The 24652-nt window shown below is 40.1% G+C and overlaps 1 protein-coding gene across 2 annotated transcripts in view; it reads left to right on the plus strand.

Moving 5' to 3' along the window:
• Positions 1-24652, plus strand: part of UGGT2 (UDP-glucose glycoprotein glucosyltransferase 2) — a 1586510-nt gene that overhangs the window by 432162 nt on the left and 1129696 nt on the right. For both annotated transcript variants that reach the window (XM_078657956.1, XM_078657957.1), the window contains exon 10: positions 4354-4414. In XM_078657956.1, the coding sequence (XP_078514082.1) occupies positions 4354-4414 (61 nt within the window). The remainder of the gene's footprint in view (positions 1-4353; positions 4415-24652) is intronic.

Consider the following 24652-nt stretch of genomic DNA (forward strand, 5'->3'; position numbering starts at 1 on the left):
TTAAATTTCACAGATTATCATAGTGGTCAATAATTTTGGTGTTGATGATGCACCCAAACAATCCGTGTGGATAAAGATATGCATTACAATAATCCTTGTTAGGCTCTTAGTAGAGATAGTATTTTGCTTCGCAAACTGCAATTTTGTAAAAAAAATTACATTTATGACTGTATGTCAGATGGTTGCTTTGTGGCACATTTATGCTCAGTACAGTTCGCTTGAGTTTGGTATGGTGAAAAGCTAATATTAAAGGCTGTGGGCCTGGTTGTTTATTATGAAACGTTATGATAAGGGGTGTAGGCCTGGCATATTTATTGTGAAAATCATAATTTAAAGTCAGTTGATACTGTTATTACTCTGAATTCAATCCTACAGATAGGTCTTTTGTTACACGGAATCTCACCGATTGACATAGTAGGCAAGGTTTTTGTTTGTTTCCCCTGACAAACAGTGTTGCTATGTTATATAATGTGTGTTTATATAACCCATGACTCACCAGAGAGGTTATCCTGGCACGGAAGCAGGAGCAGTATGGGCCGAGCTACGGCTGCTGCTAGGTGAATAGCTAGGTGTTCAATTTCATGCGGAAGTCAAGAAATGAGGAGGCGACTCTGATGTGAAGGGACAGGTCGCTCCAGTCTTTAGGAGTGAGAAAGGAGAAGTCATGGCCACAAGATCTGGTTCTGCGTATGCAGGGTAGGGGGTGCGAGTAGGAGTCCCAATGTGTCGTGCTGTCTGAGTGTGTATACAGCTTGTTGAGGTACGTGGAGCCAGTGTTGTGTAAGACTTTGTATTTGTGCGTGAGGAGTTTGAGAAGAACTTGTTTGTGGATTGGAAGCCAGTGGAGCTCTTTGAGGTGTGGGGGGATGTGATTGTCGGGGTTGGGAGGTTGATTGTGAGCCTGGCCATTAAGTTTTGTATGGTCTTAAGTTTTCCAGCCAGTTGAGAGTTGATTCCAACATAGAGTGCATTGATGTAGTCCAGCTTGCTGGTGATGAGGGCTTGGGTGATGGTCCTGCAAGTATTGGTGAAGAGCAGTTTGAAGATCTTCTTGAGCATTAAGAGTGTGGAAGCAGGAGACTGAGACTGTGTTCACTTAGCCGGTCATGATGAGTTGGTTGTCAATTACTACTCCGAGGTTCTTTGTATCGGTTGCCAGGAGGGGTGTGTGTGCAACTTCAACAACCTACCAGGTGGAGTCCAGAAGCAAGGTGTCTTTGCCTAATATTACTACTTCTGTCTTGTCTGTGGTGAACTTGAGGAAGTTAGTTTTAATCCATCTGGCTACTTTGTTCATGCAGGTTGGGAAATTGGTCCAGGTGTTTGGTGTCTTTATCGGAGAGAGAGAGTGGGTTTGAAAAATATGAGGGCAGTTGTCTTAATCTCTGTCAATGGTCATGGATGATGGCATTGAGCTCGATCTCTGTACTGTGCTTGGTCCTGAATCCAGATTGAGTGGTGTTGAGAAGGTGGCTATAGTTGAGGTTAGTGGCTAGGTGTTTGTTTATCATCTTTTCCACGACATTTGCCTTGCAAGATAAGCAGGGAGATAGGCCGGTAGTTGGCTAGCATCTTAGGGTCTGCAGAGGGTTTCTTGAGGAGGGAGAGAACTCTGTTGTGTCTCCAGGCTTCTGGGTAGGTGGCTGTGATGATTTAGTCACTCATAATTTATGATTATGAATACGCTGATGGGGATCAGTCCTTTGATGATGGCTTGGAAAGGGCAGGGCCAGAGGGTGCTTCAGAGTTTATGGACTGCATGGTCATTGCTGGTTCTTGAGTGATGATGGTGGGCCAGTTGGTCCTCTTGGTGTTGGTTAAGATGGGCAGGTGGGCTGTGAAGGTTGATGGGTCCAGTTGGGACTTGAAGTTAACTTAGATGCTGGTGATCTTTTTGCAGAAGAATACGGACCGCTGGGTGCAGAGTTGATGAGGGGGGTTACGCTGGTGGAGATAGCTGCCGTAGAGGTAAAATCTTTCACTATAGCAAAGGTTTCATTGATGCTGTTGGTTCTGCTTTCGATGCCGTCGGTGAGCGCAGAGCATTTGGCCACTCTGATTTGCTGATGGTTGCGTCTTAGGGCAGATTTGTAGGTGCTCCTGACTTTGTCTCCATTTGTATTCAAATTACTTTTAGTGGCTTTCGGTGCGCCAGAACAGTTCTGTGTACCAGCCTGCTTGCGGTCTGGTTCTTGTGGCTTTGTTGGCTTTGAGAAGAGCCATGGTGTCTGCGCAGATGGTGATCAAATCATTGAAGTTGGAGATGGATTCCTGGAGGTTCTATACTGTGGTTATAAAACATTTGCACAGTTTGAATTATTGTTTAACTCTATTAGGAGATATAGTATTTTACTTTGCCAACTGTAATTTTGTTATTCCAATTTTATGACTTTACGCTGATGATTGACTGGTGGGAAAGCTTACACGCAGTACAGTAGGCATGAGTTGGTTATGGTGACAAGCCAGTGATGATAATAATAGGCGTAATTGGTGTGCAGGTAACTCTTATGCGGGATGGCATAGGTCTGGCCTATTTATTGTGAAAATTCATTAAAAATACAATAGGCCTGGCTTATTTATTTTGAGAAGCACATGGTAAAGCGAATAGATCTCTAACAGTGGATTGTAATCACATTATGTTACAGGCCGTAAAAAAGGTTCAATGCCAGTCCAGTGTGACATACTAGTATATAATGGGCAAACATAACCTGTCCAAAACGTCTTGTGGTTTTAAATCAATATCTCAATGGCCTTCGATATTACTGACTTCCAATGTTATCCACGTTAGATCATCAGAATGTGTTTACCAGAGAACAACAAAAAAACAACATAGCCAGGTGTTATCGTAACCAAGCTCCATTAAATGATACACAGATGAGATTTCCCAGAGTTTTATAGACTTTATATTAATTAAGCCTGAGCGTAATTTGCGTAGTCGCGCTACACGTAGCTACGCGAAGTGCACTTCACACTACGCAAGCTACACGAACTGCGTAGTGCACTGTGCATAATGCTTTTCGCACTGATTGCACAGTGCCCGATGCTTGTCCACACTCTGCAATCAGTGCAAACCGCATCTTGCACAGTGCAAGCAATCGTTTTCTGCCGCTCAAGTAGATTTGTACTCGAGCAGCAGCTTTCTCAACGCGGAGTGGTAGTTTCTCATCGCGAGCGGTCGCGAGCATACGTGACCACATGCAATGCGAAACCTGACCTCCCCGAGTTGAGAATCTCGCCGGGAGGTTTATTTTCCACGCTCACGATCAGCAACTTGATGTTGCTGATCGTGAACGAGGAAAAAGTCTCGCCGGGATGTTATTTTGCTCGTTCGCGGTCACCAACTTGACGTTGGGGACCGTGAGCAAGCAAAAAATGCCTGCTACGCTCCGCGTTTTTGCACAGTGCTACGTGCAATTTGCGTAGCACGTTGTTGCGCAAACTACGTGAGTGTAGCGTAGTCCTACGCCCAGGCCTAATAATAATACCTACATAAATACTATAGTGATGTAGAGAAGTACCCTTGTTAAAAACATTAAATGTATAACAATGATCTTACTGTACAGTCAGTACCAATTAATTAAATTAACCATTAATTGTAATGAATGAAGCTAGAAAGAAATAGTGGAAGGCAACAACATTATAGCACATTTCAAACCTATTTTATAGTTTGGCAGAGAGGGTACTCCACGGCAAAAGTGACAGGGTACCCTCTGTGTCAAACTGAAGGCCCTCCCACCTCATTTAGTCTCAGGCGGAACTTCAGTATGTTGATGGCGGAGACTACTCTGTCTCAGCCACTGACATACAGTTCTAGTGGCCCGACAGAGTTAGGCTGAGTCGGCGATGCGGCGAGCGCAAAGTAAGTGGTTTTATGTATTGTTTTATTTCATTTTACCTAGCCGCGCATCCCATCAAATCCCCCCCGCCTGCCACGCCCCACTGCTCTTACCTATGCCAGCTGCACCTGCCAGTCTCCAATAATGCCAGTGTTCATAACCAAGACTGTTCAACAGCCTTTGACAATGCAATACCATCCAGATGGGGAGAAGGAGGGACTACACAGTCTTATCCAGTCGTAGCTTTATAGCAGACTATTAAATTTTGAGATGTGTAATCGGAAGTTTGAGACTAATAAAAGAGAATATTTCATTACATGCTGCTGCTTTTCTGGGTGTTCCAACCGAACATTAGGGACCAGGGATTATCAGACCTGTCATCTAAGCATTGTATTTCTTTCTGCATTCATATTTTAAAGCAATAACTGACTAACTGTAAATATTTCAAATTAGAATGTGGTTGTGTTTATTTGCCGTTATGGACACGAGTAAACTTGAATATCTTTTGTTTACACAGATCACTGACCAGGATTACAGTTAACCAAGAAATGAGAACTGAAGTAGAGGAAAATCAGAAGGTTTGGAGCTCTTTTATCCTAGGGTGGACTGTTTTTAATCAATCAAAATGTTAAGTAGTTAAATTAAATCTGTGACTGCACTAATCAAACATGTTGTACTCCTGCTTTTGTCGGGAGTACATTTCTAATTTTTTTCAATGTTGGAAGATACTGACGAGGATTTGACAAATAAATTTAAACCTGTAGGTTTATGAAGGTGCACAGTCTCACAGGACATTCCCACCCTGGAACTACTGCTTCCTGCTCCCGTATGTAGAATTGTAGAAACGTGGCAAAATCACAATCTTGCTAGAATCTAAACCCTATATAATATGAGCCCTGACACAATTGGGGTACCACTATCAGAGCTTTGATAAAATGAGAATGCTTCCTTAATTTATCACTTCACTGCCTGCCACCAAAATGGTCAAGTGGATTTGTTTTTTTACGGAGCAAGTAGATTTCTGAAGCATCCTGCCCCTTGGACAAGTGGATATTTTATCAAATTTCACACGTCTAGATTTTACCTTATAAACTGATGCCTGGGCAGTGCACAGTGAAAATCCTTATAGACTGCAACTCAGTTGATGGCTTCACGCATTGTGTTTTAGTGCAACCAAAGAACATTGTATTCCTGCAGCCAGGAGGGTCATATGAACATAACCTTGCATGTCTTTTGTACATCGGACAGAGTGGCAAATAAATACTGATGAAACCGCGACATCTTTTTCTATTTTTCCTACTTTAATTAGTTTATCATTTCCACTTGTGCAAAGTACACCAATATGTGCTTAATTCTGAAAGAATGTCTACTTTTCAAAAATGTACGTCTACTTTTCAGAAATGCACAACTTATTGGCTTAACTCGGTAGGGTGGGGGGGGGGTGTTCACACACCTTTTTCCCACAATCTGGAAGTAGGTAGAATCCAGAAATATGAATTACCATTTAGAAAACTGAAAAACTGTTGTACATTGCAAATCTGTCTGCTCCTAAAAGCTGGAACGAGAGTTATCTTGTCACAGCAAGCATTTTGTACCTACCATTTTTAGAACAAGCATTTACGATGCAACGGTTTCGCCTTTGCAAAAGTTAGAGCTATTGGCATTGTAAATGACACATTTTTTATTTATGTGTTGGTTTTGAAAACAGATAAATAAATGGCATTGTCATTTACAATGTCAATAGCTTAATCTCTCGCAAATGCCACACACACACACCCACAGAGAGCCCCCCCACACAGAGCCCCCCCCACACACACACAGAGCCCCCCACACACTCAGCCACACAGAGGCCCCCCACACACCCACACAGAGCCCACCCACACAGAGCCCCCACACAGAGCCCCCCACACACTGCAAGCCCCCCCACACACCCACACAGAGCCCCCCACACACACTGCGAGCCCCCCCACACACTGTGAGCCCCCCACACACTGCGAGCCCCCCCCACACACTGCGAGTACCCTACCTTTTTTAGTCTCCTGCTTATTTTTTTAAACGTTCTATTGAGTAGCACGTTTCTCATGTAAAGTAACTGGTCCTATAGTACAGCGCTCTGACACCTTTGGGTAATGTCCGCGCTATATAAAAATGCACTAAATAAAAAAACTCTGTGCTTAGTACTAGACACACAGACTAACCGTGTTCTCTGCCCCGCCCACAGCAAACTCGAGATCTCACCCATTCGGCCTATAGCCAGCCTCACTGGGCTCGTGACAGAGCCCCCGCAAAGGCTCTTGGGTATCTATGTGGCTTGTAGCAAAGTAAGAGCATGTTAGTGCTGCAAGCCCATACTGATGCAGAAAGTAAGGCACAAAGAATGTTATTGGTAACACAACGCGTGACGTTTCCAGAGACTCCATTCAGCCTGACGGTTTGAAAATACATGCATCCCAAATTAATAATTACAGGAGACGTGAGATCAAGAAAGAGACATCAAGAGGATTTGCCATCTTATAAAACTCAATTTCTACTTTTTTTTTTAATGTATCATACATCAATGGATTGCTGCTGTTGCACAGTGTCACACAGCCTTCAATTCATTTCTCTATGAGATTCAATTCAACAGTACTTCTATACTTATATAGCGCCATGTACTCCCCAAGTTAGAAACACAACCAATAACAGGTAAATTAATACCCACCTTAATAAATCTGTCAAAATAATTGTTTTGATTATTATCTTTGAGCTTTCAATAAAACGGGGGATGTAGGTAGCAGATAATGAAGAATTACATAGAGAATCGGATCCAAAATTAACATTTCCGTCCTAATTCCAAATATTTTAATAGACCTTGAAAATTGGCCAGAGGGAAAGGTAATTGAAAAAATGTTGATGCTGTGTGTTTTTGTGCGCACACGTCTGTTTGTGTGAGTTCATACACGCATGTATTAGTGTGTGCATGTGTGGCCATTACAGAAGTCTGCTGCGCATTAGGAGTCCCAGAAGCGCGCTGCGTAGTTTGGAAGTACTCTCGTCAGTTCACCGCTAGGACCATAACAAAATGTGAGAAAGATTCTATTTTTAGCCACTCTGGCCCCCGCAGGAGGCTGCAGACTCCCAGGAATGTCTTTCTTCCGTCTCAGCTAGGAAACGGAGGACAACAGCAACGGGAAATATCCACTATAAACACCGCGTACACTGAAGCTCCACGTGTACGGCACACTCGCCTCAGAAAGGACACATATTGAATTACACAAAAAAGTGAGTAAAAAACAGCCACCACGGCAGGGGTTGCGTCGAACCCACTGACAGATGAGAATCCGGGACTCACGCTCCTGGCCACGTGCCCGAGACGTGCAACTCGCCAAGGGCGTCCCAGACGCGATTGCCACATAAGCAGAGCAGAGGCGCGTGCAATCACTGGCGCTTTTCAGATGATCGGCTAGAAGGGACAGGAGCGCAGGGGAAAGGGTCCAGGGGTCAAGAAAAAAAGAGAGACCTCAGAAATTATCGCCTATGGTTTGCTAGATTTCTTTAATTTTTGGCATGACACACAATGCAGGAAGTACATCTAAGAACGAAGTCTATGGAAAACAGATTTTCGGACTCACACTCGGTGCACTCCAACTTCTAGCACTTACGCCTAATGCAAGCCTTCTCTACACAGTGATGACAGGCCACAGAAGTACACAATAATGGATGGTTTTCGCTCTTTCCCAAAAGTGAACATTTACCAGAAGGGGACAGACCTCCACCCCATGCCCCCTGAAATATGGGGACACTCGGAGCACGTTCTCAACCTATCAGCTTGCTTACGCCAAAGTCAAATGCAAATACGGATGAAACAAGTCAGGTCCCGGGTCGGCAGCCAATCACAGCGGCCCGGGGAATGACGTCACGGGGGTGTCCGGGCCGGCAGCCAATCACAGCGCGGCCCAGGCAACAAGGGGCGGGACTTAAAAAAAGACACGGAAACGCCCCCGAATCGCGTTCTGACGGGAAAGAGTGATTGACAGCCAATCTCTTCCAATGACTAGCCTCCATTTATGGAGCTAGCCAATGGAAGAGAAGGCGGGACAAAGCCCCACACTGTAGGATCATAAGATTTCGCCCTGGCGAGCACTGCTACGCAGTGCTACGGCCAGGGCGAAACCTAAAAAGGAACGTGTGCATTATTGCTTTGCACAGACGAACCCCCCTCCCTCGCAAAAAAACAAAATCATTTTCAACGTTTTGGTTATTGGCTCAGTTCCCTCCAAGGGAATCCACGGCTGACTGCCTTTAGAATTCCCAACCCCTGCAATTTTGGCTAACTTCTAGAAAACCACTAATCTGATTTACACTAAACGAAGCAAAGGCACTTCCTTGAGCAAAGTTCTAAATTCAGCTATTGTTTGGGTAGGTCAGTTAAGCATTTTTTTCCTCTATTGGAGAGCAAAGAATCCTATGATAACTAAATTGGAAAATGTTACTTTTGTATCCCCTTTGTATGGCTCCACTTGACATGTCTGCATGGGACTTGCATTCTGAACCCAAATTGGATTACATTTTTCATTGAAAGTTTTCTAAAGATTCGTCTAAAGTTATTAACACTATAAATGGATTTTTAGTAGAAATTCTGACCTAACCAAACCTGTACACTGGCTATCATCTTTGTGTAACGTGCATTTTTTCTTTTAACATTGACAGTTTTTATTATGCTTTTTTGAGTGAGCTCTGTTATTAAATGCATTTTACACGTACATTGTTTGCTGTGACTGAGTAGAATTGCAGTAGTTGAAACTAGAGCGTCCGTACGTTTTGCAGGTGAAACTTCTCCTATTATTTGATCTGTGCATCATGCAGAACTCATGCCGAAGTGTAAATTGCGTTTTGCTCTGGCCACTGTACCTTGGAGCAGAGCACACGTCATTTTCAGACCATTTCATAGTTTAATCACATCGAGTATGTATTTTTCCAGAAGCACCAAAGTTTATTTGGTCTCACAGCTACCAGCACAGCGGTATCCCATTTTTATATCCAATCAAATCTCAACTGGATGAACCCCGAGTAATGTGGAAATAACTGAAATAATAGAGTAATTAAATGGGGTTAAAGCTGGACAGACGCACGCGTTTGTTTTATCTTCAGTCTCATTATTTTCAGCTCCCTTGTGCCGTATCAACTGAAGGTCTTCCCGTACCATCAACATTACAGCACAATAAATTGGCGCGTGAGCTTGGCTTGGTGCGTCCATCTCGCAGCATGGGACTCCGCGCCCTGCTGTTCATAACTGAATGCTTCCCATCTGAGATAATGAAAGTGGCGCAGCAATGTAATGGCGGCATTGGCTTCGAGGTGTTTAAAACAGAGACAAGTATTCCAATTTGAGTAGGGGTCATAGGAGAAATATCTCCTCTTGGGTATTACAGATAGGGGGGCACGTGGGAAGAGCGAAACAGAACTGGAGTTAAACATGTTTTTCACCGAAATGAATTCTTTATTTTGTGAAATCATGATATTTTTTCTCCTCCGTACCACCGTTGCTAACTTTTTAAGCATTTTTGCAAGAAGACCAGTTTACCATGTCCGTCGACCTCTTCCAGACCACTTAAAACCTGTAACTTTTTTTCGGTCTTTCACCTTGAGGTAATTACATATAAAATGACGCACAGCTTAAATAAAAAATAAATGCAAGTTAAGTTAATCAGTGGCAAGTGGACTACCCTGCAATATGAAAGCTCTATTAATTGGTGCACTGCAGAGATATGGGTCTGCCAGTCTAATTAAAAAGTCACAGAACCCAGGCTGGTACAGTGGAGAATAGTGACTTGTATTTGTTTAGTGCTACGAGGTCCCAGTCTGTGACATAAAGGACTGTGAATATGTAAGTCAGTATTTTAAACTTGCATTACACACAGTAAAAGATAGGCTGCTAAAACATTTACAAAAAGGTTTAAGATTTAAAAAAGAGCTTCCAAAATATAGATTTTAGTAATACTTAGATTTTATGTAGTGCAATTTGTTTATAACTGTTCTTTAAAAACACACTTCACAGCTCAGCTGGTAGCCCCTTTGCAATACCACTCAAAATATTAAATCTGTTTTATCAGGAAGCTTAAAGTGGTTCCATCAATAAAGGAAATACCGGATTCTAAGCACCCTTTACAATTGCAGACTAACAAGTTACGTACATTTACATTTCTTTCAGGCAAGCAGACAACCTAACAAGAAGGCTTGTATAGCTTTCTGCACCTCCCTCGGTTTCATACTACAGAAAGCTCCTTGACTTATACTTCAGCGGAAGCATTTAAATTCTCGGAAATTAATCGTCCCGGGATGGTTGCCTTTTTTAAAAATAAAAAACAGTAGACAAACTGTTTTTCTTAAATTACAAAAGTACGGGACTGTCGTGCCCTTCACATCCCATCCACTTTGACAACTGCCTTAAAATACTTCCCCTACCTCCAGCCCAGCGCTGACAATTACCCAAAATGTTTTTTCATAAGTAGACCTGTTTTTCGCATCCTCTGCTTTTATCAAAACAATTATTTGAAAATAAATGAATTAATACAACAAACTGAAAAATAACTTGATTTTTTTGTCACCAAGAGTTGCTACCTTCATTAGAGTATGAATGGTTTCCCAGAACTCCGTGTTAACCTATACCAGATAGTGCAGCAGAAGTGGGAATCTGGCAAAAAGACATCTGACAAAAATCTCACCTGATGAATTTAATCGCTTTCATAAAGTATTTTTGTCTTTCAAGCTTGGACCAATAAATTCAACATCATTCCCCACCTACGGGCTGGCACTTGTGAACATCCCAAAATGATTTATTTTTCAGTACACTTGTTGAAAAAAAATAATATCTATCTATAATATATATATATATATATATATATATATATATCTAAAAGCTCCTTGCTCCACCTCGGTCGTCTCGAGCACTCGGGAGTGGGTGCGGACCAATGCGCGGCGGTGGCACCGCGAATAAATACGCTCCAAGAATTCCCCCAAACAAGGGTTTATTCTTTTGTGATTTAACATGAAATTGTCTATAAAGATTAAGAACTGAAATTGTGATAGACACCACCGATTTCCCAACGAATTGATTTAAGCGAGAACAAAATATTCGGAGTAAATGAACTTGCCCATCCAGGGCTCAATTATGTTAATTGTATAAAGAAAGTGGTATGAATTGACACCAAGATGCGAAAAACTTAATTTTTGTATATAATTATGTTTATGCAGAAATGTATGTGGGAATTGAGTGTGTGCTATTGTTCTGATGATGATCAATAGATGAAATTTGAGTTATTGATTAAACAATATTGTATATACAATTGCATCTATGTAAATAATGTATATATTCACACTCAAAGATGGCCCCCACAGTGACGATAAACGTCAGTCCACTTTCCATGTCTATGATTTTGGAGACTTCCGAGCAAACAACGGGAGAATTGTATGTATAAAATGGCAGTAGCCTGTGTTTACGTTGACACAGTGAAATAAGGCAAGTATGCCGAAACGCGTCCTGTTTGTGTGCAAATAAATGACAAATTTTTAAAAACCTACCACGAGAGTGCGGCCACTTCCTTCTTGTTTGGGGGAATTCTTGGAGCTGATATATATATATATATATATATATATATATATATATATATATATATATATATATATATTCACTGAAAAAACCATAGGTTATAGACCATATACAGTTAGGAATTAGCATTTAAAAAACCTTATTTTACTCACACAAAACCATTGAAATTCCATATATAGTTAGTTGTACTAACTATATATCGCGCACCCGCAATCCACTGCTGATCATGTCACATATTACATCATTCATGACATGGTCAGTGACATCACTGATGACATCACTGATGACATCTCAAATGACATCACTGATGACATCACTGATGACATCTCAAATGACATCACTGATGACATCACTGATGACATCTCATTTGACATTACTGATCACATCACTGATGACATCACTGATGACATCTCAAATGACATCACTGATGACATCACTGATGACATCTCAAATGACATCACTGATGACATCACTGATGACATCTCAAATGACATCACTGATGACATCACTGATGACATCTCATTTGACATTACTGATCACATCACTGATGACATCATTCATGTGATAATACGATGAACCTCTTCAGACTCTAATATAACCTTAGATACACTCAGTGTAAACAGACACTCACAGACTGTCACTCATCCATGGAGTTACTTACACACCTAGTCAGTCATGCAAAGAATCAATCACACTTCCATTTCCTCAACTATACAGTTATACACACCTTACTTATTCAAACATATACTAACACATATTTACTCTCTTTTACAATCCCTGATACAAGTTCACAATCATCCATACAGCCACTCACACATTCACTGGCTCTTATGCGCAGTTATTTATATATGTCAAGTCTCACATGTACTGTGTTTTACATATGTACTTACTTTGACATGTAGCACTGAGATATCCATTCACTCACCAATACATTCATGCACACAGTCAACCGCCCATACAGCTGTTTCCACATGCACTTTTGAACCCATACATCTAGTGAATCAACTGATCACACATCTATGCACAAAGTAATACACCTCCCAGCCACCCACACACACACTCAGTCTCCCATACAAATATTTGGGCAACCAATCAATAACCCATATAGTTACTCATATAGCTACTGATCAACACATGCAGCAGTTTACAGAACAACAGACATAATGATGCACAAATTAAGACAGTTAAGTCACTAACCCATGCACTCAGTGAGACACATTTAATCACTCACTCATACAGTCAGTCATGCACCTACTAAATCCTTCATCCAGACACTTATACATCTACTCATTCTTCAATATCTAAAACATATTTAAACTTTACAGAAACACACAGTCACTGGATGATGTCATCAGTGATGTCATCAGTGATGTCATTTGAGATGTCATCAGTGATGTCATCAGTGATGTCACTGACCATGTCATGAATGATGTAATATGTGACATGATCAGCAGTGGATTGCGGGTGCGCGATATATAGTTAGTACAACTAACTATATATGGAATTTCAATGGTTTTGTGTGAGTAAAATAAGGTTTTTTAAATGCTAATTCCTAACTATATATGGTCTATAACCTATGGTTTTTTCAGTGAATTTTCAAGGTTTTTTAAATGCTAATTCCTAACTATATATGGTCTCTAACCTATGGTTTTTTCAGTGAATTTCAATGGTTTTTTAATAGCAAATATCATAAGCTGTCGAATGTCAAGTACGTGGTAAGTAAAAACATTTTCGTGTTTATGCACACTGATCTGCTTTGAATGCTGCCCCCCCCTCATTTCTATTAGGAGTACTCTTTCTTTGCAGATAGTGAAGGGTAGTTAACGCAGGCCTTTGCCCCCGTTGTAATCCGTCGTGCCTGCTTCTCTCTCCATTTGATTGATTGTTATCCAAGCATTTACTGTTTTAGAATTGGTTCTCTTTGGTTCATTCTCTATTTACAAACAAGCACAGAGTCGCAATACTCTGTTTAGTCTTTGCAGATAGCGAAAAATCGTGTAAAAAAACAAAAGGAATCGAGCAAAATCAGTAGGCCACTAATGGGATCTCTTTTTGACCTCGCTAAAATAGAAACATTAGGAACAACCCCTCATGAGAAATACGAAACTAGTGAGATGAACTGAACTCCACACCATGATGGCTGCAAGACAGCTCTGTTCCGCCACCCACCCCGCCCAAAATAACGATAAACTCTATGCAAATATTACAAATATATACAACACACCAGCAAAGTAACAGGGTAAAACATTTTATTAAATAACTATATACATAACTATTTTATACTTTTTGTTGCCCGATCCAGCTAGCTCAATCGATGGAGCATGAAACTCATGCACTCTGATAGTTCAAAGTTTTGAAGAGTGCTTGTTAGACTGTCTGAAACTTATTTGCACCTCAGCTGCATAGCGAGTGAAAAACCAAGGGACGCCCCACTGCAGCCGAGGAACCTCCATCTTGGGGGTGACGCACAGCATCACATTGCTTTCCAATGCAGTCAGATCCTCAAACAGCCCCCACTGACCACGTTAGAAAGCCACATCGTGACGCGTCGCATAATCACAACGTATCTCGTTACTGCGTAATGCGCCTTATGACACCCTTCGTTAGCGCACCCGGAAGCGCTCTGGAACGCGAACCAAGGCGCGAAACGCAGAGCCCCGGAAACGATCCGAGGCGCGGCGCGGAGCGCGTAACGTAAGCATAACAGGTCATGTGACTAGTTCATAAAACTTTTCATTGGTTCATTTTACTTTTAGTTTCCTAATGATGGAACGTTTGATCATATGACGTGAAATAATCACTTTTCATTGGTTTACAACATTTTTTTTTCCCAAATGATGAAAGTCCCACTTTTTTTCTTCACTCCGACTTTCATTTTTATGAGAGAAAGACCTGTTTTTGCGTGCTTACTCATGGCATCTCTAGTAGCTGCAGCTGGTGGCTCCCCACCACGTCCACCACCACCAAAGAAGAGAGGTCCAACTAGCCAGGTCATCTTCCAACAAGAGGAGGAAGAAGAGGAAGACGAGCAACAGGAGCAAGGGACAAGGGTTTTTTTGAAAGAAATGCCAAGGACGTCCCATGTTAAAGTCAATTTTATTTGGCAATTTTTTTCTTTGCCTCCACATACAAAGAAAGTAAATGCCAGATACGTTACCTGCCTGATCTGCCACGAACAACTCTCCAGAGGGACCGAAAAAAAATATAGTTTTGGTAATTATACCATGCATCGACACATGGAGAGGTGGCACCCGCTTAATTATAGTGCTGCACAAATGAGAGATTTGGTGGACAACCCCCGACCTGCCAGTACATCCACCAATGAAGTGGCACTGACAGCATCAGAGGCAAGGGAAACGGTCCCAAATATTCAGAAGAACTTTGGAAAGTTTAAAATGACATGTTTAGATTGTGGCAAATTAATTTCATGTGGACAGATGAGTATTACTCTAATAAATACAGCATATGAACATCATCAATGTTCAAAACGTCCCCGAAACTAAATTTTCTTTTTTTTGGTTGCTCCTGTTGAGCCCTTTGTACTGAATCATTTTTGTTCCCCCCCACCCCCCCTCCAAAAAAACACAAAAAAATATAAAACAACAAAAAATAAAAAATAAAGTTATTTTCAGAACTACCTTCCCTTTATGAAAAATTGCTAGCATGTTAAGCACTCTAGCAACCACTATTTCTTTTGGTTCGCTTCCCCGTTCGCTCCCCGGTACGCGAACCGGGAGCGAACCAAAAAAAAAAAAAAAAAAGAAGAGTAAGTGTAAGGGAAGTAAACAGAGAGTAATGTTAAAAGAAAGACAGCTATAGGGAGTAAACCAGAGATACTGTTTAATAGATTTATTTACCGAAGAAAAGATGGAAGAGGGTACAATTGTGAAAAACAAAATAGATAAGGAAATGAAACAAAAAAAAGAGAGTAGAAGAATAACAAAGAAGACTTTCTTAGAGAATATGAGTGAATGTTCAAAATAAGATTAAAACATGCGGAATAACAGAGAGAAAAAACAGAAAGCAGAAAAGAAGAAGTAACAGAAAAAGAATAATTGAAACAGCAAAGAAATGTAAATAACATAGGGCCATATTATCAACATAGGCAATAAAGGTTTTGCAGCTTTTATCAGCAGAAATGTGTCGCTAAAGCCGCTTTTGCGGCAGAAAACTGCCGCTAAAACCACTTTTGCAGCAGTTTTCTGCCGATAAAAACAGCAATAATTTTATTGGCTGTGTTCATAATATGCCCCTTAGTGTGCTTCAACTACACATAAAAAGCATAATGACATAATGAACAAGTAGTGAAAGAGTGATCAGTCAAAGACACTGAGAGTAATAGAGATGGAGTGAGTGAACAAGAGTGAGCAACTATGAGAAGAGAGGGACTGAGAAAAGGAGTGGAAGGAGTAGAGTAAGTAGGTAATAGAGAAAGGAATGAGGGAAGTAGCAAAGGCAGGAAACTGAGGGTTAAAGAAATGAAGCTGTGGAACTAATAGTAGGTGAATGTGATAGAAATGTAACGAAAAGAGTACAAAACATTTACCTTATAATTGTCGTTAAGTTAGCACTTGTTATTTTTATACTTTCAATCTGTGAAAGAGAGAACAAACATTTGAAAAATATTAAAACATGTTTTTAAAAATTAGAAAAGACAAGGGAAAAGATTGAAGGACAAACAGTTTTTCAACAACTTTGACACTTACAGAAGCCTCTGCTTCTCCATGCCCCTACACAGTCCTAAAGATATACATTTTAAACTAACAGTATCTTGATGCAGATGAAGTGAGGCCTATCTTGCAACATGGTGCATCTTTTGCATCACTGCTGCATCGGTTTCATGTGGCACGGGTTTTGTACAGCATGACACATCTGCTTAGATGCATCAAGTTGTAAATATGTCGCCACATAGCAAATCTTTTGCACCGCCGCTGCGTCACAAAAGTGACGCACAGCGGCGCAAAAGAGGCACACACCTATCATAAATCTGTCCCTAACATTTTAAATGATTAATTCAGGATGACGATAAGGTCTGGCCTCTCCAGAGGTTTGTTTAAGGTGAGGCCTACTCAGGGTTGCAGATCAAATTTACGCTTGTTGAAGAATACAAAGGAGATAATACATGTGAAGGCCTACCAATGAAGTAAGTCATGTCCACTTCACTCTTGAAGAAAGGCCAGACCTCTTCTGTGTCCGTGGACAGACCTAAACTTCATCTGCACAATGTCATTCGTAAACTTATGAAACACAGGTGATGTAATTGAAAAATGTGGAGTTTCTTTTCCTCATTTCACAATCACATCACCTGTGTTGCCTTTGCTTAGGTATCTCATAGTGCAGATATAGTCCAGCATATGAAACAGTACCCAGAAGTGCAGCACTGCATGCAACAACTTTGACACTTACAAAAGCTTCAGCTTCTGCATGCCCCCTACACAGTGCTAATTATATACATTTTAAACTGATGGTATCTTGCTGGAGATGAACTGAAACCTATCTTGCAACATGGTGCATCTTTTACACAAAAGTGACCCACAGCAGAGCAAAAGAGGCGCACGGCCATCATAAATCTGACCCTAACATTTTAAATGATTGTTTCAAGATGCCGATAAGGTGTAACCTATCCACTGATTTGTTTCAGGTAAGTCCTACTCAGGGTTGCAGATGAAATTTAAGTTTGTTGAAGAATACAGAGGAGATAATACATGTTCAGGCCTACCAACGAAGTGAGTCATGTCCACTGCACTCTTGAACAAATGTCAGACCTCCTCTGTCTCCAGGAACAGGCCTAAACCTCATCTACACAATGTGATGTGTAATGTTAGGAAACACAGGTAATATAATTGAAAAACTTGCAATTTGTTTTGCTCATTCCACAATCATATCACCTGTGTTTCCTTTGCTTAGGTATCTCATTGTGAAAATGTAGTCTATCATATGAAAGACTACGTAGAATGTGAGTACTGTATGCAACAACTTTGACACTTACAGAAGCCTCACCTTCTCCATGCCTCCTACACAGTTCTACATGTACATCATAAATGCAAACAGTACAGAATTAATTATACATGTTAAATGGTTTATTTTTGCTGTTCTCAGAATGTATCAAATTTCACTAAAAACAGTGACTTGAAGGTATTCATCATATAACAGCGGGGAAAAAAACCCACAATCAAAATGATTGTGTTTAAAAAACACATACAACATAACAAATCAGAATTCAGAACTCCTTAAAGTTAACTTACTTTCCATGACGTCGAAGGATGTCCTATGAACAGCTTACACTCTGTTGTGCTGTTATTACTTTCAGCCCGCCACTTTCTGAAAGAAAACCTCCATCGTTTTGAAAAATATGTTACATACAATAAATGACTTCTCGCTCTCTACCACACGTTTCCACAAGGCCAAATCATGTCAGAGCCATTTATAACTCTTGGAATTCTTGTAAGCCAATCCCGTCATGTTGTATTTCCGCAACTTTCAGAATTAAAATGTTGAAGATCATTTTCACAATCCTGGATTACTAATATCTTACCCTTCTTGCTCACTCATGTTCTACATTTCCTATGACACTGATACTGCTTACTATGAAGCAGACTTACACTACCTCTATGACTACTACAATTATTTAATTCTCTACATCACTTTTAATCACAAAGCAATATAAAACAGTAGACAGCATTGCAGACTTACATTCCCTCTACTCCATGTTTTGATTGGCTGCTTGAATTAGCTTATAAAAAGAAATAGTTTTTCTGAACTCATTCAAAGTGCACTTATTTTTCCATGACGTCCAGTGTTATGGTAAGAAGTTATGTCTCTGTACTACACTTATCCTCAAGGCCAAATCGTGTAGGAGCCATTAGAACTTCTTGAAATTCCTCAGAGCACATCCTGAGATTCCTTCCCTAAAATTTTGGTTTTAAAAACACCAGGTAAGAATTTTTAAGGTCAAAAGGCAATTTTTTTTTGAAAATTAAAACAGAATCGTTGCAGAATGACCAGCCATTTCTAGACTTTAAATAAGCTGTGTAATGTCCTGATGTTATTGAAGGACCGTCATGATATATAATTGCTACAGTTACAAAAGTCCTTCCTGATATTGACAACTGTGAAGCCACAACATTTTTAATTAAAGTTGTCAATTTTGTTCCATCAGACCTACATCGTTGGAACATTAAAATGACATACTGGCCATATGTTCGTATAAATAAGGTTGACATCATTTCAGATTTACATTGGCTACATTCCATGTTGTGATCAGCTGCTTTTACTAGCTTATTAAAGGAGACTGATTTACTGTCTGGCAAAGTTAAATATATAAATCTTTCTGAGTCTACACTAGTAGTACTTGATACCCTACAGTTCTCGCAGTCATGTTGCAATTGATAAGAAAGCCCAAACAGGTGATCTACATCTACACCTTCAGCATGCAATATATCAAGCATATACATTAAAAACTCCTGACAATCTTGCTGAATATTTTGAGAGAATTGTGTTTGGCCTGAACATCTGTCTAACAGATTTCGAATTTCAGACACACTTTCTATTTTTGTTCTATCAGTGCTACATTTCTCTAACACAGAATTTAACAAACTGCATAATCTTTGATCAGAATTGACCACAATCTCTTCTTTTACATTTTCTAGAGAAAACAAAACATTAACCACTACATTAGCATAGCAGTTGACACCAGAAGTGTTTTCAAATTGAAAACCAACAACATCTTCAACAGAATCCTTTTTGTTTCTGCTTATAATTTCAGGTTCATCGACTTTTCGTCTTTTTGCTACAACCTCCCCAGTATTGGTCACATTTCTTCGTTTCCGGCCTACCACACGTTTCTCAAACAAAGGATATTGAGGCAAATGTGGCGCATACTCTCTTCTCAACCTATTGTATTCCTTAACACAATCTAGATCCGCACAAATGTTTGTGACATCACACTCAATCAAGTACAATCCCGATAAAGTTCTAACTCTTGACAATGCCACATATGCCATACCCTCCTTGAACACAGAACTGCCAATATTCACCAATGCACTGTCTACACTTAAACCTTGCGATGTATGGATTGTCACCGCATATGCCAAGCAAACAGGAAACTGCTTACGGCAAACATATAAGTCTTTTACAAGCAAAAATCTAGCAGAACAACGACCAATTAGCTGTACTTCCTCAATGCCATAAAATGTAATTTTTAAAAATTCAATTCCATCTCTATTTCTGTATTTCACAAAATCAACAACATTACCCATTGATCCATTTACCAGACCTCTTTCAACATGTAAATTCCTTCTTAAAATTATACGGCAGTTCAAGCACACATTCAGACTCTTTTCAAAACCTGCAGTTTTAGATATAGTCTTCTCTAATGAATCCAATTTTGATTTCAAATTCTCAGACAAAATAATTGTTGATCCCATATGCTCTACTCTGTCAATAGCTTCCAGTTTCACAATCTCTTGCTTTTCTAAATGCAACATTTTGTTGTTGAAGATGGCACATTCTGCAAGAGTTGGCATCAAACATATTCCAGATTTCTTCTCAGTAATTTTCTGAAAAATATTCTCAGGGACAACATCTTGTTCTGGATATAAATTTGACAGTAATCGTGCATGTAAAGCTTCTTTCCCATGCTCGGTCACTTTTCCAATTCTAACATCTTGTAGAATATTCTTGTAAACTTCATCCTTCGCCTGACGCATATTTTCATGCAGTTCAGCATAATTGAAGTTTAACCATATATTGACGTTGCCAATGCTCCCTAGGCACTTCCTGGTATCTTCATGCGTGAGCATTTTGAACACAGGTTGCCCTTTCACTGGTGTCAGCTGCAGAAGATCTCCGAAAACAATGATGTGTTTGCCACCAAATAACACATCATACTCTGTTTTGAGAACTTCTTGCATTCTCAAATGCACAAAGGCAAGCATGACATTGGAAACCATGCTTACTTCGTCAATGATAAGAAGTTTCATTTTCCTCAAGATTCTCGAAACTTCACAACAAGCATCTCCAGATAGCTTGTGATATTGTAATTTGTTGTCATGCTCCACTGGCAGCATCAGTAAACGATGTAAAGTAATCCCTTTAATGTTATGTGCTGCCAGTCCAGTTGGAGCGGTGACAACACAAGACAGCGATAACTCAGTCCTTTCCTGCAAATAACATGAAATTGCTTTAATAAGTAAACTTTTTCCAGTTCCCGCTTCTCCACTCACGTAGAGTCGGACAGGCTTCAACGACGTACATGAGCACTCTTTCTTCTCATGACTTAATCCATGATCAATTTGCATGGTAACTTCGTCATATATTTTCCTCTGCTCAACGTTGAGTTGTCTTTCCAACTCTTCTAAGTTAACCGCATCCTCCTGAGCATGTGCCATGGCTCTTTCCACTTCATTCATAGCAGTGGCAGCTTCATTTTCGATAACAGGTCCTCCTAGTGGATCCTGACTCAATGAAGCAGAACTCTGACTGTCCTGAGAACTGTCTTTGGCAATCCCGGCTGCAATCGTTGCTTCCTGCTCGATTTCCACATTCAACATTTCTACATATTTGGGAAAAGCAGGACATTCTATGGTCTCCTTGGCAGCAGTGAAAGAGTCTTCGTAACAGAGGAAATCTCCAAGCAGTTCCTCTTCTGCACGCCAAGGCTTGAAAAGTTGTAAAAGTGCTAAATAGAAAAACTCCTTTTTTTCAGGAGATTCGCCACTCAATTTTCGATGGTTTACCAAGTGGCATTTTCTTTGCTTGACCAGACATCCCTCACTTCCAATTACAGCATACACTCCTTTCTCAGTATCTTCTTTGATATTCCTCTTGAATATGTAATTTTGAAGAACCTCATACAGACAAACATTCTCGAGGTGACTGCTTCGATTTGAATAATATGTATCCAACATGTTGGTCTTCAAAATGTCTGTACTATTTGGCTCCTTTTCGGCCAAATACTCAATTTCCCGCACAGGTTTCAGAACTCAATTACGCGTTGCAGCAAGACCAAGACTCGCCCAAACGATACTCCTGGATTTGGCATAGAGACTTGCTGAAGACAACCGGTCAGAACATTCGTAAGCTCCGATTTCTCGATGCGACAACATCTTCAGACTGAAACTGTACAACTTCTTGCTGAGGCTCTTTTCATGGGAAATGTCCTCCCACATATCCTTCAATTCTGTCTTCTCTTTTTTGGTGATGTAAGATGTCACATACCGAGCCACAGCCATACAGTTATCAGCCACAAACTGTATATCCATGTTAGCATTCCACATGGACAAAATCACCGGGTTGTAGTCGTTGATGTACTTGGACTCTTCGTTCCTCTTCAAATTGTATGTGTTTTTAGGTGATTTCTTCATCACATTATGTCGCAGCGAAGACATCAAACTGTTTACTCTTCCTTTAGAAATCACCGGTCGTGGAAAGCCGAAACGACATTTGGTGTAGAACTTGTCCTTGTTTCGGAATTTACGATGACAGTACTTTCCACAACGATGGCTTTGGAAACGTAGAACTTTTTCTCTTAGGCTTTTATTCTCCTTTGCGTTTGGAACAGCACACGTAGAATACTGTTGTATGAAACTCATCACTGAGTCTTCTGGATCTGTTCCAAATTTAGGTGCATCCTTGATCCACAACAGCATATGTATGTGAGGAGCACCTCTTGCTTGGTACTCCTTTCTCCAGAAGAAATCCAACACCTCTCCAAGAGGTGGATTCTTCTTATTCATGATGAAAGACATCATAGCTTCAAATCTATGATTGAAGTACCGGCATACATTGACTGGATCCAAAGAGCACAGTTCTCCGGGTGTCTTGAATTCAATGTTTTCGATGTTTCCATTTGCCTCTCGTAGAAATTCAAGTAAGTCTTCCCAGCCATACTCGGCACAGCTCAGAGTGAGGAACCATGTGGGAGTTCCTAAGTTCCTCAGCATACATTTTAAATCACCATGACGACGGTACCAGTACTCATTAGTACCACGCTGACACGCCATGAGATTAATCAGGTGAGAATCTAAAATACTGTCTTGGACATTGACTTTATCCAGAAAGTCACTTGCCGAGATGTTTTGCATGTGTATACCACTTTTCAAGATGTGGTTCACTGCATATGACAGTCCAGACAGATCGCTTTCAAACAAGAGATGAAACAAATAGGGAATACATTGTCGAAACCTAGCATCTCCTGCATACAATCGCAAAGTCCGGTATTCAGAAGCAGGAATTTGATGAGGTCGCTCATCATATCTTCCTCCCTGACCTGTTGGAAAAAGCTGTGGGAAACACCGAGCTTCCAAACTTTCCTCCCAAACACTAATGGGACTCCCTTTGGCTTGTTTCATTTGAAACAACTCAATAGCATTCCCCATGACTTCCTTGGAATGCAAAGGAAGAATACTATAATGTTCATATATTTCTTCACTAGTAGAGGGTTCTACTTTCTCAATTTGACCAGCACACAAATCGCTATCCTCTTCCTCACTTACTTCCTCTTCTGCAACATAAACATTCTTATAGTACTTATTATTTTTTTTCAAATACAATGTTGCCTTTTTGACTTTCCTAACATCCACTAAATCTTGCCATATTTTCTTATTCTTTGTCGGAACCCCATTAACTAAGATAACCAGAGGTTCCTCTTCCACTTTTTCTACTCCAATTGTGTTAATGTTTTTCTTCAAATCTAGAGGCAAATAAACAACTATTCCCTTTAATCCTCTCTGTAAATCTGATGGAGGCAATTTCCCTGTCTTTGGCTCCATTCTTACAATAGCCTGAAAGGGATGGATACTTTGAATCAAAATAGATTCATAAGTATTTAAATCCTTCAATTCAGAAGGAATCTCAACCAATTCCAGATTATTATGAACTGCTCTAGCAGGCATCTGGTTTTGATTTAATTTGCTACAACAATAAGTACACACACGTTGATCCGATCCCAAATCAAAACAATTTTTTACCATCAAATATGTTGTGAAATCCTTCCATTCACTATTATTTACCCTTTCACTTTTTGCACATAAATCCACTAACTTAGTCTGATTCTTATAATAAGTGCGTCGACAACACACACAAGTGAAATTAGGCCTCTCACTTGATTTCACCTGAAACGTCGCAATTTCCCTCTGAAAATTATCTGTACTGGAAACCTGTACACTGTCCTCCACATTACCCTCTTCTTCTTGGTCAATTTCAACATTCTCCTCTTTACTTCCAAAGTAACCAAACTCAATTTCTGCACAAATATTCTTCACATCTACTTCTGAACCATGCAAAAGAGCAGCGCATAATTGTTTAAGCATAATTGCTGGACTCTTAGCATAATACAACATTCTAACTAATTTCCTCACTTTATTATGATGCACTGCTAGCATCCTGAAATGATGAAAAACACTCTGGCATACTCTCCTGGAAAGACAAGCCAGTGAATGACCATGCAAACCTGTCACTTCTCTCACTCTGCAAGGATCTAATTCTTGCAACAACTTCATTTTCTGCTTCAAACTTTTCTTATTAAATGTCCGTACAAAATCACAAAGCAAATTGATGGAATCCTGTCGCACACTGCAAATACTACTACACTTCCAGGTGTACACAGGACCCTTAGGACGTCTTCCTAAAACCTCATTACCTAACACCTCTTCTGTCTCTGTTGTCACAAGTTTTTCTTTTTCAACTGGACAACCATCTTTCACTTCATAAGCTCGACCACTGGTGTCAACTGCATGCACCAAATCATTATCCTGGAAATAACTCTCCTCATTAAAAAATGGCTCACAACTTGAACTATGCATCCATTCTCCGGAAAAAACGTCACAAAAATTACTACGATTAACTATTCTCTTCCATCTACTATTTCTTTTGAAATCACAAATTGCCTTGTTTAGCTTCCTAATTCTATTGATTATCAAAATAAATAACTTACGTTTAATTTCAAATGCCTGATCAATAACTTTCTCAACTTTTTTTTCTCTTATAAAAAACCACTTTCTGTTGACCTTTCTTAATATTTTTTAACAAATTGCCAATTATCCTGTTGCGCAACATTCGTTTACGAATGTCCCTAAACTGTTGTTTCCTTCTACTATCATGCACAGAGTTATCTCTTGCTCTAGCAGTAACATTTTTGATTGGCCTTTCCTTTCCGTTTAAAATGCTTCTCTTTTTCTGGACTGAAACATTTTCTGTAGTAATATTTTTTTTACTACAAATATTTCTT

The sequence above is a fragment of the Lissotriton helveticus genome, chromosome 8 (assembly GCF_964261635.1).
Source record: "Lissotriton helveticus chromosome 8, aLisHel1.1, whole genome shotgun sequence".
Lineage (NCBI taxonomy): Eukaryota > Metazoa > Chordata > Amphibia > Caudata > Salamandridae > Lissotriton > Lissotriton helveticus.